Below are 16,721 nucleotides of genomic sequence, written 5' to 3' on the forward strand. Positions count from 1 at the left end.
CCGCCACAGCGGCGACCGCATCCGGTTTCTTCGGGACCCGGATCCAAGACCCGAGACCCGGAACTGCTCGTGTCCAAGCCCGGTTCGGTTTCAATTTCGGCATAGGCAAGAAATCCGCCCCACCTCCTCCGCCGCCGAAGAAACCGGCAAAGTTTACGGGCGGAGGATCCGGCGACAGGCTCCTGTGGTTTCCGGGTGCGACGCCGCCGGAATGGCTGGACGGTTCGATGATCGGGGACCGGGGGTTTGACCCTTTCGGTTTAGGTAAACCGGCGGAGTATCTGCAGTTCGACTACGACGGTTTGGATCAGAATCTGGCGAAGAACGTGGCGGGTGACGTCATCGGGGTGATCCAAGAGGACAAGGAGATCAAACCGACGCCGTTTCAGCCGTACACGGAGGTGTTTGGCCTGCAAAGGTTCAGGGAATGCGAGCTTATTCATGGCCGGTGGGCCATGTTGGGAACTCTCGGCGCCATCGCCGTCGAGGCTCTCACCGGAATTGCCTGGCAAGACGCGGGAAAGGTACGCCGCCCTCCACGTGGATGAACCTTATTGGTCGGTTCTTAGATATTTAGATGGGAAATTGCAAATGAGTCCCTATATTTTCCTTAAACAAAACTTTACTGCTAGAGTTTTGATTTGTAATAATTCGGTCCAGGTTTTGACGGAATGCCTCATGAAAACACGAAATTAAACTAGAACTAGTTAAAACTTAAAATAGCATTCTTTTCACCAGAAAAAAATAATACAATGTATCATCATAATCATAGGTAGCATACAAATTGTTTGGAACTATTACAAATGTTAATATTTATTTTCTTTATTTCAAGAAGCATAAATTAAATAGAAAAAAAAGTTTTGTTTTAAATCTATTAACATCTAGTTTATAAGAGCATTATTTCACTAGCATTAAGAAAGAAAGCATCGTATATGTATTATACAAATTGATTGGAATTATTGTATATGGATAGGTGGAATTGGTGGAAGGATCATCCTACTTAGGGCAACCATTGCCGTTCTCACTGACCACATTGATATGGATAGAGGTGTTAGTGATCGGATATATCGAGTTCCAGCGTAACGCAGAGCTCGACCCCGAGAAGAGGATATATCCGGGCGGGTATTTCGACCCGTTGGGACTGGCATCCGACCCGGAAAAGCTCGAGAATCTAAAGCTTGCGGAGATCAAGCACTCTCGCCTTGCCATGATCGCTTTCCTCATCTTCGGCTTCCAAGCTGCATTCACCGGCAAAGGCCCTATCAGTTTCGTCGCCACCTTTAGCCCTTAAACCAAATCTACTAAACTATTGATCTTTTTCCTATCCAGTGCATACTACGAAAATGAGTTTGTTATCTGCACTTGCTTATATATATATGTATCGTACTACTGGTTTATGTGATCCGATGATGCCTTTGATCCGTTCTTGTTGAGTGTTTCCTGTTGATGTATGTATGTATGTATGTATGTATGTATGTATGTATGTATGTATGTATGTATGTATGTATGTATGTATGTATGTATGTATGTATGTATGTATGTATGTATGTATGTATGTATGTATGTATGTATGTATGTATGTATGTATGTATGTATGTATGTATGTATGTATGTATGTATGTATGTATGTATGTATGTATGTATGTATGTATGTATGTATGTATGTATCGTTGTTGAACTTTAACTGAACTTATGTTTAGGTGAATTTCCAAATGAATTTGATTCAAGAACTCGTGGGAAAACAATATTATTAGATTGTGCATGATATAAAACCTAAAGAAAATCTTAAAACAAATAACTAAAGGCAAATTATCTAAATGGCAATATTTTTCATAAATTTAAGAACTAAGTTTTATAGATCTTTTTTTTATAAATTAATTTTATAGATCTCATAAAACCTAATTAGATTTTTTTATATTTTGTTGAAAATAATATCAATGTGTATAAATCATCAAGAGCTTGGATACGCTAAACTCGTTTGTGTGATTATATGGCATTTGATGCGATGTTCTTGTTGTCGATGTTGTTTGATTGTATTGTCTGTTACTAATACAATGATTTAGTTTTATAGAGAGGAAAAAAAAAGAATATATATATATATATATATTGTTGACGTTTATATGAAAAAAGGAATAGATTGTATAAAAAGGGAATTGAAACGAAATAGTTTTTACTGATTGAATTTCTATTCGAACCGATTAATTTGAAATAAATATTGCATGAATATGATTAAAAAATAAAAATAAAAATCCGAGTATATTTTTGAGCCGAACCGAAATGCCCATAACACAAGGGCTATTGGGCCTTATGGGCCTTTGGGGGGGGGATCCCTGAGCCTCGGTTCTTGTTTATATCCTCCAACTATGTTGTACAAAAATATGCAAGGAGTCTCATTATTATACACTTCCTTTCGTCATTAAGTAGAATTTTAGGCATGGACAAGGGAAATTCATATAGTAATTTTTAATATAATCTGTTTTTCAAGATTTTACAGAAATTTGAAACGAAAAATGATAAAAATAACCATTTAACTTTCTTGAAATATCATACTTTAATTTTAATTACCTATAAAACCAAATAAGCTCTTATCTTTGTAAATATATTAAAAAATATATTATATACTAATTTCCATATCGTATCATAATTAAAAATATAGATTTTTATCTTATTGTTAGATGATGGGAATATATCCAAATATCAATTTTTTTTTTAATTAATCATTCCTAGGTTGAATTTTTTGTTCAATTGAATTAGTATTTAATTTTTATGAACTATGGGATTACATTATTAAATAATAGTTACAATAGCCAAATATTCTATTGTAAATTTATTGTTAAATGAAAATAAAATAGATTTTAATCAATAAATATTAAAAACTTTGTAATTATCAAATATACTTTTGCATATTATCTCTTATTATAAATTTCGGAATATTATATTTTTATTTTTAAATGAAAATAAAAATAGAAAATACATTTTCATATTGTTATTTTTAAAATAACGTTGTTAAATGAACCTAAAACAAAAAAAGGTTTAAACCCTAATTAGAAACTAATTTTAATATCTTATTGAGATACTTTTTCTTATTTAAATATACCCGCGGCTCATTTTTTTTTTTTGGTAAAGAAGGAGAATACATGGAATTAAAAGGGTGTGTAAATCACCGCCACACCACACACGTTTCTCCCACCATTTCTATTTTCTATGTTTATGTGTTACGTTTAGTTTCCTTTCCTCGTGGCCATAGTAATTTATTACCAAATTAATATATTTAATTTAATTATCCCTCGTCCTTTTTTATATGTATGGATAGTATATTTCTCTCGCCGGACCGTCATTTAATTTAGAGGCACCGCTCAATTTAATATACGGATTTCAGATGAGTTGTTACGACCGACCCTCCTAAAGTGTGTGTATAAAATACAATTGATTTGATTCAGAATTTAGTTATACTTCATTATCAGATCTTGTTCACTGAGTGAAATACATGCAATCTTATATATATATATATATATATATATGCTATACCTATATATACATATGCTATACATATATATATATAAGATGCGCAGAAAGAGGGTCAAAGAAAGAACAAATGTAGTACGTAATACGGCCATGTGTTTCCGTGTAGGACCATTTCTTCTTTCTCTCTTGTAGTCTTCTTCCTTTCTTTTTCTTTTCTTTTTTCTTTTTTACTTCCAATATTAAATTGATAATTTGGAGCATACGTAACTCTATTTCCTTATATATAAAAAGTTATTAGATTATCATATTTTATTTTGTGCAAATTATTTTGTACTGATAAGAATCGACATGTACATATGTATTATTTACTTGCATATTTACAGTACTTGAAGAGTTTTTCACCCACCCTATGGAAAGACTTAATGCATGAGATTTTAAATTAAAATATAATCTGCAAATAATCCAACTGCCCTCAATTACAACAATAAATCCATATGCTGAAGAATAGGTAGCGAGGGTAGTGGGAGGGAGACTGCTGTTTCTCTCTCTCCATTTGGACGTGTTAGAAATTCTAAATTATCAGATCATAAAAAAGACCTCAAATTTTGGAGAGATTTAATGTCAAAAATAAATATTTAAAATTTTATAAATTTGTATATAAATAAAAATCTCATAAGTATTTTAAATGTCCTTTTACTTGTTTTAATATCTTTTCCATTTGCCTTCCCCATAAAATAATGCAAACCAAACTAATATAATAATAATAATTAATATATCCAGCATGACAAATAGAATGGAAGAATACGATGAATTGGATTGGACCACACTCATGGAAAAACAAGATGGGTCCGAGGTTGTCCGACGAATCTTCTATAAATTGTTAGGGGTCTTATAACCCTATAGAAATAAATAAATAAATATGAGGATAATGTATCATAACCTGGACAGTATCATTGATAGGCACATGCCCCGAACCAAGTAATGCCTTTCTTAGTCAATGTCACCATGTGATGTCTTTCCTTACATTTTCACATACATACATACATACATACATACATACATACATACATACATACATACATACATACATACACGAACCTGAATGTAAGTTTACACGATGAGCGAATGAAAATGTGACATCAATTTAGGTCATGGTTTCATTTAGTTACATGCTTAGAGTTATTTAAAAGTATCCAAGTTTTTCTTTTGATATTAATATGTGAAAAAGTTTCATCCGGTTATATTTTTGAATTCCTTCAATACCGACCGAATATGCGCGTGTATATACATGCCATACACCCATGCACGCATATATGTGTATATACAAAGTGTATGTACAAACCAATGCACACGTAGATGTGATATGGAGTTGTCCATGTTCCGTATAATACGGTCGGAAAAATAGGATTCCAATTTTCAATGATTCGCTATTCACTTTCTTGAAAAGTACATGCACAAATTCTCCAACTAATGTTAGACGACGAATGTTGAATATTCCTCCTCCTATGCCCTCATCTTTACACCAACAATCAGTCAAACCCTCCAAAAAAAAAAAAGATTTAAACTTGAGAAAAAAAAATTGAATCTTTCTATGCAAAAATTTTGAATTTTCTTCATTCGGAAACAATAGAGACAATGCCACTAGAGATACTCCCATGACTATCTCCACATAAATCCAACGCCCTCTCCAAATTGGCCACAATATCAGTCATCGTCGGCCGGTTTCTCCCCTCCGTATTCACGCAATGCATCGCCGTATAGGCCACGAGCTCCACCGCCTCGGCTTCCCCGAGCTCTGGAGTCGTGATCCTCGGGTCCAGGACCCGACCCAGTTCGTCTTTCGCAATCGCTGGCACCGCGAAATCCACCAGATGGATCGGAGAATTCCCCTCTTCTCCATTACCGTTCTTGAAAATCGCTCTTTTCCCGGTTATAAGTTCCAGTAACACGACACCGAGGCCATACACGTCGCTCTTGTCGGTCAAAACGTTGAGACTGTAATACTCCGGATCGATGTATCCCACGGTTCCCGCAGCTTTCATCGGACGGTTTTCCTTTCCAGAATCTGGACCCATCATTGATAATCCGAAATCCGAAACTCTTGCTGTCCAATCCGCATCGAGCAAAATGTTCGAGGACTTGATGTCTCTGTGGATTATTGGCGGGACAGCATAGTTGTGAAGATACTCGATTCCTCTGGCTGCATCTAACGCGATTCTGATCCGAATTTTCCACGAATTGATCAAACTGCTATGTTTCTCGACGTTTTCTTTATGGTGGAGATGATCATAGAGGGCACCATTCTTCATGTAATCGTAAACCAGAAGTCTCTCTTCCCTTTCTTCGCAGTACCCAACAAGCCTTACCAAATGCTTGTGATGAAGCCTCGACAAAAAGGCTATCTCTGAATCAAAGGCGGATTCTTTCTCCTGGAACTTCTTCGCTTTCGCGCTTATCTCTCCACGTTTGATTGCCACTTCTCTCCCGTCTGATAATTTTCCTTTGTAAACCACCCCGAAGCTGCCCGAACCGATCTTGTTCTCCAGAGAGAAGTTTCCAGTGGCAGCAGCGAGCTCGGAAAACGTAAACTCTTCGGCCTTATCCGCATGTTTCGATGATGTTCCACTTCTCTGTCTCCTCATGGACAGCATTCTTGAACCTTGTCGTCTTATGGTCAAGGATCGAGATGGCGGCGAGCTGTTAGACCGGCTGGCGCCCCTGTGAACCACCACGAGTGATTGTGGGTTGAACTGAGTTATGCACTTTCTTCTTCCCGAAGCAAATCCCTGTCCATAAACAGTAAACCACAGTGCAGATCCCTATAAACGTACCTATCGATCCCACAATCGCGAAGGCTAACAAGCCGTTCGTCAGGGCCTTTGACCGATGAGACACCGGCGATGGAGCCGATGGAAGCGGCGGCAGAGGAACCGCCGGAGAAGGAATGGGACAAGGACTGCAAATCGAACTGGAACCGAAGCAGAGCCTGTCGGACTGAGGGTACACACCGCAAACGCAACTCGACGATTCCACACAAGGACCAGGCAAAATTTCGGGGAAAGGAAGAAAAAATCTAGAGAAATTCGAAGGGTTCCAACACATGATAGAGAGATTAGCCGTTACCAACCCGCAAACGAGACCCGACCCGGACGATACTGACACGAACGAGACTTGCTCCGTCACATTGTTGAAACGCTGTGATCCTCCTCCCCAGCAGACGACCGAGTCGTTTGGTCTCCGGGTCGCGCAAGTAAAATCGGATCCGAGAGCCAGCCCGGAATACTCGAAAGCTCGATTCGAAGTGAAATTTAGCTGCCCAGAATCGTTGTTTCCGATGCAAATCAAATGCCCAGTTGAATTCAACCCACAAGCATGTGATTCACCAGCCGAAAAGCTCAACATCGACATGTTACCAAAGCCATTTTGGATCCGACCCGAAATCGGGTCGCTTCCCCAGCAACGGATTCGGCTGTTCCGAATCGAGACGCCGCAAGAAAATCCGACCCCAGACGAAACCGACCGGAATCCTTCGTTCTCCGGAAGCGATTCACCACCGCGCGACGACTGTTCTCTCCAGCATTTCACAGAACCGGTACCGTTCACGGTGGCGCAAACCTGGCGATCGCCGACGGCGAGGGTGTCCAGCAAAACGGCGTTGCTCTGGTAGATTCGCTTGCGGGTAAAGCCGTAACGAACGATGTTGTCCCAGCAGAGGAGGCTATAGCCGCCGGAGCGGATGCCACAGAGGGAGCTCTCGCCAGCGGCGATGGAGGAGAACGAGACACCAGGATCCAGAGTGACGTTATCGCGTCGGCGCGTGTCGTAGCAGATGATTCTCTGGGTGGGCTCGCCGGCGACCAGAGCGCATACCGTGTCGGAGCCGTAAACGACGGCGAAGGTGGAGCCCGAACCCAAGGCGGCGGCCGGAGACGGAGAGAAGATGATGACGACAGCTACGGCGATGGAGACGGCGGCCGTCACGGTGGAAAAGAGAAAATTCATCGTCATCTGCAGAGATTTGGTATGACTGACGTCGGAGTTGATTCCGGGTCGGGTCGGTTCATCTTCAGGACCCGAGACAGAGAGAGAGAGGGGGGTTTCAAGACAGAAAACAGTAATTATGTAGAAGGCTTGAGAGATGCGTTTAAATATGTTAGGCCTCGATTTATTATTTCCCATAATTAATAAATAAATATAGACGTTTCGTATATAAATCGAAAAATAAACTCATCATATATAAATATTATAATTACCGAAAAATATAGTAGGTGTTGTATAATAACGGTTTTCCTTTTATACTAAATATATGTTTTAGATATAAAATATGCTATACATATATATGTGCGCAGCCCTCGAGGGACTCAATATAAATTATAATACTTAGAATATTATAGTAAAAAATATTCCGATTAATGAGGGATAGTGAGTTTTTCAATAGTTTAATTTAAAATTTATTTCTCGGCGGCGTTTTTTCAAATAAAAGATGTGGTTGATTTTCCGAATTGGTGAGCCTGGATATATGTTATTTTCCCAATTGACATCAATTGAATTTTCAAACTTTCCGAAAAATATTAATGGTCAGTCTAGTTCTGAAATTACATTCTTATTATGTAATATTGGTTTTTCCATAAATATATTATGGCATATAGATGAGATTGAGGAAATCTGAAAGAATTAAAACTGTATCCTTGAATCTTATATAGACTTTGTATTTGATTACAGGAATTTGAAATTTGAAATGAAAAAAAAAATGTAATTGGGGATAGAAAAAGCAGACTATACTGCATAACAACATTTATTGAATAGTTGGCCGTATTTGACCAAAAGCGCTATTTGTAATGAAACGTTGAAAGAGTAATATTGATTATTATTATTATTAATTTGGTACAGACTTACAATTATAGCTATTTTGTAACCGATTGATATTGTGTGTAGCTATCCGTTAATTTTTAGTATTTTAGTTAAATTTGACAGTAAAAAAACTTTCGGGTAATAAATAATTAACCAACTTATGCTCATAATCACATGAGTTGAAAAATTCAAACCACTGTACTGAAAATTTTAAAAAATACGGAATACCATTGCCATAACAAAATAATATATACAAAGTTTTCTAGCTATTTTAAGTTATTTAGATTATGGCAAAAACAACTTAACAATAACTTATATCGTATTTAATGACTTGTCAAAAGCATAAGAATAAAATTGGAAATTTCAAAAATGTTAATATGATATATTCGAATCACGTAATTATAGGATTTTATAAGCAGAATGATATATCAAAATAAAGTTGAAACAAAAATGACGGGAGAAAAGAGTATGACGAATTGGTCGTCTTTTCTATTTTCTTCTGCTGCCCTTTTTTTCCAATTGGGAAAATATAAATTAATTAAAAACAATTCCAGTCAAAGTTGCAGCCAAATTTGGAAAATTTCATGCACACCCATTATTCCGCTTTTGCCCCTGAAATGGTAACAACTATAGTAACCAAATAAAAAAAATTATTATATGATTCTTAGTTATTATATATATATATATATTAGAAAATTTATTTTATTTTCATCTATCTACCCATGCCATGTGTATACCAAACTGAAATGTAAAATGTAGTTTGAATGTAGGCATGCCGGTAACTATCGTTTTAATTTCACAACTAAACCCACATCTTGTAAAAGTGATACACATTCAAGTCATCCCAATTTAGACTAATCGAATCAAATTTCAAAATCAATGGGAGATATTGGATTTAAAAATAATTAAATTAAATTTTAATCTAATATCAAACTAATTAAAAAAATTTAGAAAATGAATTAACTTTTTTTTTATAAATAACTGATTACGTAAATTGTAACTTCAAAATTGTAAAAACGGTCTGACATTTGAATAATCTTTCATCGGTGACATGGAAAAAAATAGGCCACGACAAACTCACTATACTCACTCCGAGACTTTGTTGTATAATCGTGCAAAGTAATAAAATCTTTCATAAATTTCATGTGCTTATTATATAATAAATGGGTTGCGGTGCATCGATTGGTCCGACCCCATAAAATAATAATACGAATCTCAAACCCCCACCTTTGTTCCTTCTCGTGATCAAATTTATATATATAAAAAAAACCCATAAAATGCTATTTTTCAAAGCTTCTATACCATTTTCTTTCTTATGACAATGGCTTCGTCATATAAAGTCGTTCCCCTCCAATCATTAAATAATTAAATTAGCAATACAAGAAATTTATGAAATTTTACAATACATAGCTTAGTGGTAAATTACTTTGATTTGGTGCTTTGAATTAAATGATTATGGAATCTCCATCATTTTTTTATAACCAATAGATTCGTTTAAACTTTCAATCCACTTAATTTTTTGGTCAGCAATCAACTTTTACTCACGTAATTAATTAATTAATGGTATCTAATTCTTTCCAATAATGGAATTTAACTCACAACTTTATAGTGATTTTTGTAGAAAAAATAATTACGGAAAATAAATAAGACAAATATATAAAAATAAAAATAAATTACTTTTATTACTACATATCTTCTTTTTGTCGATTATAATGAAAATGACTCACATATTTATAGGAAAACTATCAGACGAAATAAAAAAATATAGAAATAAATAAGATCGATAAACAATATTTGAAATAATATTGTGTCCATTATTATTTCTAATCATATCTTAAAATCAATATTTCATTCAATCACATATTCATTTTTCAATTTCAATAAATTTATCACCGTCTAATTAGCCAATAAACCACTAATTAGTGTGTCCATGTTGTGTTTTTATATTAGTTTAAAAAAAAAAAGAATGAAGCACGAAATAGGAAAATGATTATAAATACACAAATTTCATGGGAGTAGTTTAGCTAAAATAAAAAGGTTGCTAATAGAAGTCGACGACAAATCAAAGCTTATTGATGCGAGAACTTCAAAGTCTCCCAAGTACAGCTCAAAAGGCCCCAGTTCTCACAACAAAACACGACCGGCCGGACAAAGAAATATGACTTGCAGATAATATTTTTAAATAAATAAAAACATGACAGCACTTAAAATGTGTGCAAAAGCAGCGACGAATATAAACCCTTGAAATTTGAAAACGGGGGGGAAAGATTAAAAGAATTAATCAATGGGGTTTAGATTAATGAGGACATGTGGGGGGAGGAGGGAATGTATGATTAGCGAGAGTAATGATGGCTGCTACATAAGATTAGGACATTGATAATCTCATATTATTACATTGTTAAACTAATAACAGAAATCCAAAACAAAAGGGAAGCTATATATGGAACATGTTCTTCCCTGTTCCTTTTTTGTTTTTTAATTGGTTATCTGTATATTGTAATGTTAAATAACAAAGACTAAAAGCAGACATGTTATGCCATAATTGTAACGCTAAATGATAGAATCAAAATATCTTAATAATCACATGAATCATGTTAAATATTAAGGATCATAATCGAATCAATTGTTTCACTTTGATACTGCAATCACCAGAGTGATCGTGATTACCCGATTAATCGTTGAATCCGAGTTTGTAAATTGAAATTATTCCCATATACCAAGTAACAAGAAAAATAAACCCACATGTCTGTGGTCGAGTGGTACCTGGAAGTGAGGGTGTTCCTCCTCCAGGTCAGGGGTTCGAATCCAGGCGTGCGGGAGGGAGAGGCATAGCCAAAGACTATGTGTTCAAAGGCTGCTCCCGAGCCCAGGGAGATGTAGATTGGGCCTTCGGCCCAGGTGAACTTACTGATTTGATAAAAAAAAAACAAGAAAAATAAGAGAGTTGAGGTTACACAAACGCACGGTTAATTGTCGACATTTTCCCATTAGCTTTGTCTTATTCAAAATAATTGTAATCCTGGCTTGTAATAGTTTCAATTCCGCTAATTGTTATATCAATTGTGAAAGTATATTATGCAACAATTGTTTTTTTTATTAAAAAAAAAAATCTTATGCTCATTCTTTTTTTTTTCCAACGCACAAGTATGCAATGTACAAAAACGTGCAGAAGTCCATTTAACAGTCTATACACGAAAAAAGGGAAAAATATCATAATAGAAAAAATAAAATAAAAACAATTTAAGAAGAAATACACACACACGATCGTTAAATAAATAAAAAAAAAAATCAGAGAGAAAGGGAGAGCCAAGGATGAGTGAGAGCGTGAGAAGCAGAGGGACGCCGGAGAGGGTTGATCTCTAACAACTTCCTCAAAAAGTCGACGAACAAAGTGTCCGAATCCTGTAACCGGTCCTCCAACGCCAACTCCTCTGGTATTATGTACTCTATGTCATCGCTCTCCTGCCACAAGTACCAAAACAACGGTTATTTTCGGTTGGATTATCCAAATTCGGTTCGTACGAGTTGGGCACCCGAAGTTGCGGGGTGTGGCGAAGATTCAGGTACCCGCGAATATCCGGCCTGCGGGAGCAAATGCGAGAGGGCAAGGCGAGACGGCGAGCCATAACTCTGATCTCTCCTAGCCACGTTTCGCCTCGCTTACCCTCTCTCTCACTCGCCTCGGGATACCCAAAATTTCGGATATCCGGCTCACTGATTAAGACGGATACTCAACATTTAGTGCCCTGTGTACCTACCTCGTTTACATGGTAGAGATCATACTCTCTCGTGAAGTATTTGTACGTATCTTGCCCTTTCTCCAGCATCTCCACATCTATTGGTCCCAGGATCCCAACCATCCGAGCCAATATCGTCGCCACATCTTCATTCGGAAACAAAACCTATCGAACCACCGCCACGTTGTTAACGGGTCACATGAGCCGCGGGTTAAAGACAGGAGGAGAATGACTCTACCTCGCCAGAGCAGAGCTCGGCTAAGATGCAGCCCAGAGACCAAAGGTCGATCTTTTCGTCGTAGGGAAGGCCAAGAATCACTTCAGGAGCTCTGTAGGAACGCGACTGCACGTACAGACACAAGTTGTCGTGTCTGAAGCAACTGCTCCCGAGATCTATGATCTTTATCTCGCATCTCCTGTAACTCTTTATCAGTATGTTTTCGGGTTTTAGATCGCAATGTATGATTCCCAGCCCATGTAGGTACACCAGCGCGTCCAAACATTGTCGGGTTATATACTGTCCGAATGCAAAAACATCGGCTGTAATTACAAACAATGAATCTTGATTCTTGGTTGGATCTGGAATGCTTTGTACTCAAGATTAAAGAACCGAACCTGCAGTCTGCGCATGTTGAAGTACGGTTCCCCTCCCGATTCCTGGTTGAATTTTTGGTATTCATACAAATTTGCTCGGAGGAGTTCGCAGACGATAAACAGATGTTCCTGCGAATGTTTTCGAGACCGGAAACTCTTTGAGATGAAAAGATAACCAAGAGATATATAGAACAATTTCCCCGAAATGAACGTCACCTGGTGATAGAAATAGTCGTAGAGACGCAGAATATGGTGTTTATCGGATGGATCGTGTTTGTTGACGTACTTTAAGAGCTTAATCTCGTCAAGACTCTGATCGAAGAAATCTTTGTCGTTCTTGATTATCTTCAGGCAGACGTCGATCCCGTTCCGGAGATCATGCGCCTGGACAACCTTGCTGAAGGCGGCGGATCCAAGATACTCGGTAACATAGTATCTACCTCCTATGACCGTGTTTAGCACAATCGGTAGATCCTTGTTCTCTTCAAAACCCGTCCTGAAAATGACACGACCGCAGGGTAACATAGAGGCATAAGCAAATAGACTAAGACTATCTCCGATCAGACCTGTTTTTCCGGTGAATGATTCGTAGATCAAACACTTCGTATTCATCTTCGCAGTCACGGGACATAAGAAGCTCATCAGTAACCTCAGCCTCTTCCTGTGTCTCGGCCTTCATATCATCGCCATTTTCGTAATCAAGAATCCCTTTCGCCTGATCGAATATCTCGTTAACGTCTTTCCCCTGTGAGTCTTCATAACAATACCCCAATGGATCTTCATCAAAGTACCCTCTTTCAGGCTCTTTACATTTATCCAAAACATCGTATCCTTTCTCGTCAGCCTCCTCAGTATCTTCGTTCTCGCTATTGCACAACATGTTGAGAAGACATGGCTTGTCTAGACAATCCAAACTGGCTTCTGTCTGAGACCCTTCGGATTTATCGTACACTCCTCCTCGAGTGTTCTCGAACTGGTTATCGGTCTCTGAGGACATGATGAACTTGTCCTCCGAAAGACAGATGAAGAAATCGGATTCTCTGAATGCGGGAGACATGAACTCGTCTTCTTCCTTGTTGTCTTCGTCGTGGCAATAGAACTCGTTCCATTCTGTGTATGTTCGAGCCGTGTCGAACTGAGACAGCCTGTCAGATGAAGCGTCGGATCCGGCCCCTGATGAAGAACCTTCTCCATATGGGTTTACAAACTCTGCACATATGCAAGATTACACGTGGCATCAAGAACAAGAACAAGAAACCTTGATTCTTGCATGGTGAGACCACAATGCAGTAGGATTTGCAAGCGGAAAAGCATTGAGATTGTGAATTTGATCGAAGATTCTTGGGGCAATTAGCCTGAAATCGAAACTAAATCAGAACCCTAGAAATTTTTCTATACATCCGAAACGAAACAGAGTTCTTTCATTCAAAGCTCGATCAATCAGGTGTTCGTCAAAAATAAAAATCGATCAAGTTTTTATATATCAGCAAAATTGTTCAAGTTTTTGTTGATTGCAATGTTCGTGAACCCGAAAAAGATCAATCTACCGGAAGAACAGAACCCACTGGTAGAAGAAACCAAGCTGAGGAATTCGTCGGCTGAAGAAGACCCACCACCGGCAGACCTCGACCCATCACACCCAGAGTCTCCGGCGGAATCCGGTGGCCGGAAAATCGGCGGAATCTTCACCGGAGGAGGCATCGGGAACAGAAACTTCTCGAAATCGAAAGTGCCCAGTTGGTTTCTCTCGTTGATATCCTGTCTCAGAGCATTCTCCGCCTCCGCGAAGCCGTTCTTCCGCAGAAACTCCAACACCGCTTCCACATCCTCCGGAATCGCCGCCATGGCCGTGATGAGAGCTCACACTACGAGAGAGACGGACAAGAGAGAAGAGAGAGGCGAAATCATGTGAATCGAGTGATAAAACCCATGATGATCGCCTCAGGTTTCGCATGCTCTGTCGGTTTCTCTGGTTAGGTGTCGCTCTCTCTCTCAATCAATCTGTACTTCCTCTCTCTACCTCGGGTCTTCTTCTTCCTCTTCTTCTCCTCCTGTAGTTGCTGTGAGACCGAAGCTAACGATAACGGACATGGTGCGATGTCTTGTCTTACCAGATTTTGTAAAAATTCTCAAAGGTTTTTCATGTTCGGTCAGGTTCACGAGTGTGTTTTTTCCGTCATATACACGTGGCTTGTTTTAATCGTGCCACGTGTACAATGGTGGTAGTCTCGTATTTTTAATACATTTGACTTTTTGTGTGTGTATCTATATAATAGTCGGAGTGGACAAATCGAATCCAAAGTCGAATAAAAATTTTAGGCAATAACATTTATCTTTAAATATGAAATAATTCCCTATTGATTATTAGTTTTAAAATATCTTCGTCTTTCTTATCATATTTTTAAGATATTGAATCCGACAAAACTAATTGGTATTTGTGATTTTGACGAAGTTATCTATTTAGTCCGATTACATTCAGATATAGAAATTTTTAATAAGTAAATAAAAAATAAATTAATATGCTTGTTAGAGATGAAGAAATTGGACCATTTCAGCTTATATATTATTTTTTTTGTCTTCATTTTTTCCCCCTTGGATTTTTTTTCCTTCTTTTTCATAGATTTGGCAACTTTAGTTGTCAAGTTGTCAACTTTTTCTCTTCCTCACGCTTTTATTGATTTAATCTCAAAGATGGTCCATTTACGTATTAAAAGGTGTAACAATAAAAAAGAAAGGGGGGTAACAAATGTCACTCATAATAGTGCCTCGAGCTTAAATTTTATTTGCATACGTTATTTGTATGAAGGAAAATGATTAGACTGTTTTTTTTTTTGTTATACCACGAAATAAATAGAAGATGACGATGAAGTTGATAATAGATTAGATTATCTTATACCCTTAGTTTATTTAAATATAAAGAGTATTCGATGGGACGTTATGTTGTTTGGATTGTTTTCAAAGGCATTATACTTTTTGAAGCATCCTTAAGCAATGGGATCCAAATATTATTTTGTATAATCCAATTCATTTTGTGCTTGCATATATACGTGAACGTATATAATATATATGTATATATAAGTGCCGACGGACTTCTTGATATATAACCCTTTTAATTATAAATTATCAATAGTTTATTATCAAAGTTAATGTAATTTCTCCCACTAGGTTCGGTAGAGGATAGCAAACATTTAGGGTTGGATGTTGGAATTTGGGTTTTATTTAATTATAGAAAACATGAAATCGTATAAATCGATTTAGATTCCATTTTATTTAGTTTGGTTTATTGGATTGCATTCTATTGTATCGGATTTATATTTAATATATTTTCCCTTGAATTTTGTGAGTCGGAATTCAATCAACACAGAAAAAAAATACTTTAAAATATTCAATGGATTAAATATTTTTGGTAATTAGGTTCCGGGAACGTCCGTCTCTTGTTCTAATTTCTAAATAATTAAACAGAAGAGAATTAATCATAATTAATTTGCTTTAAATCAAAGATATTCCTGAAGTGTATATATTTAACACGTTGAACAAGAACATTCGGATGCCAACAGTCATTTCATTACAGTCAAATATTTCATTTTTTAAGCTGACTGAAAAATGAAATTAACAACAAAAAATTCCTGATTTTTTTTTCTTTTTTGGGGTTTGGTTTGGTATGATGTCCATGCGGTGGGTGGGTTAATCATGGTAGTACGTTAAATCTGTACAAAATTCACTTTTACTAATCTAGGGTCACTAGTACAGTAACTAATAATAATGAAAATAACAAAAATGAAATTAAGATATTTATTATAATCTTCAAAATTAATGAAACAACTGATACTTTATTTTTTATAGGATAAACCTTTTATACAGCATACGAGTCCCTAAATCTCTTAACTCACACATTAGTCGAAATTTTTAAAAAAAAAACTAAAAATAAGAACTTGAGAAACCCGTAAATTATATGGCCCTATTATTATTATTATTATTATTATTATTATTATTATTATTATTATTATTATTATTATTCCAGCAAGGACAATAATGTTGTTTCTGTGGATGGAAAGCAAACCGTGTGACATAAAT

At 36.8% G+C, this 16,721-nt stretch overlaps 3 protein-coding genes across 4 annotated transcripts; 1 reads left to right on the forward strand and 2 right to left on the reverse strand.

Moving 5' to 3' along the window:
* Positions 1-5: 5 nt before the first annotated feature.
* On the forward strand, positions 6-1,427 carry LOC104824589 (chlorophyll a-b binding protein CP29.3, chloroplastic; the record flags this gene model as incomplete). The annotated part of the gene is made up of 2 exons (XM_010556685.1): positions 6-524; positions 974-1,427. Coding segments are annotated over 2 exons (837 nt in total), but the record flags the coding sequence as incomplete, so codon positions are not given.
* Positions 1,428-4,924: 3,497 nt separating this feature from the next.
* Positions 4,925-7,564, reverse strand: LOC104824316 (putative serine/threonine-protein kinase-like protein CCR3). Its single transcript, XM_010556361.1, is given in 2 exon segments — positions 4,925-6,176; positions 6,178-7,564. Coding segments are annotated over 2 exon segments (2,394 nt in total). The 5' UTR covers positions 7,474-7,564; the 3' UTR covers positions 4,925-5,078.
* A 3,863-nt stretch (positions 7,565-11,427) lies between these two features.
* On the reverse strand, positions 11,428-14,812 carry LOC104824317 (dual specificity tyrosine-phosphorylation-regulated kinase 2-like). Of its 2 annotated transcripts, none has more exons than XM_010556362.2 (7): positions 14,195-14,812; positions 13,214-13,856; positions 12,864-13,143; positions 12,669-12,776; positions 12,292-12,570; positions 12,075-12,218; positions 11,428-11,778 (listed from the first exon to the last, which is right to left on the reverse strand). In XM_010556362.2, exons 1-7 carry the CDS (start codon positions 14,490-14,492, stop codon positions 11,605-11,607), a joined length of 1,926 nt encoding a protein of 641 aa, XP_010554664.1. In that variant the 5' UTR covers positions 14,493-14,812; the 3' UTR covers positions 11,428-11,604. The 2 variants fall into 2 exon arrangements, with proteins under 2 accessions (XP_010554664.1, XP_010554665.1); XM_010556363.2 differs by having other exon boundaries at positions 14,213-14,811.
* Between the last annotated feature and the right edge of the window lie 1,909 nt (positions 14,813-16,721).

This window comes from Tarenaya hassleriana, unplaced genomic scaffold (genome assembly GCF_000463585.1).
Source record: "Tarenaya hassleriana unplaced genomic scaffold, ASM46358v1 Cleome4, whole genome shotgun sequence".
Taxonomy (NCBI): domain Eukaryota; kingdom Viridiplantae; phylum Streptophyta; class Magnoliopsida; order Brassicales; family Cleomaceae; genus Tarenaya; species Tarenaya hassleriana.

Bases quoted from the DNA above. Each gene is read 5' to 3' on its own strand.
- LOC104824317 (XM_010556362.2), bottom strand. From the start codon at position 14,492: ATGGCGGCGATTCCGGAGGATGTGGAAGCGGTGTTGGAGTTTCTGCGG. The intron at 13,144-13,213 runs GTCTGATCGGAG...TGTCATTTTCAG, and splicing joins ATCATTCACCGGAAAAACAG to GACGGGTTTTGAAGAGAACA. The intron at 11,779-12,074 runs GTAGGTACACAG...TACTTGTGGCAG, and splicing joins ATCTCTACCATGTAAACGAG to GAGAGCGATGACATAGAGTA.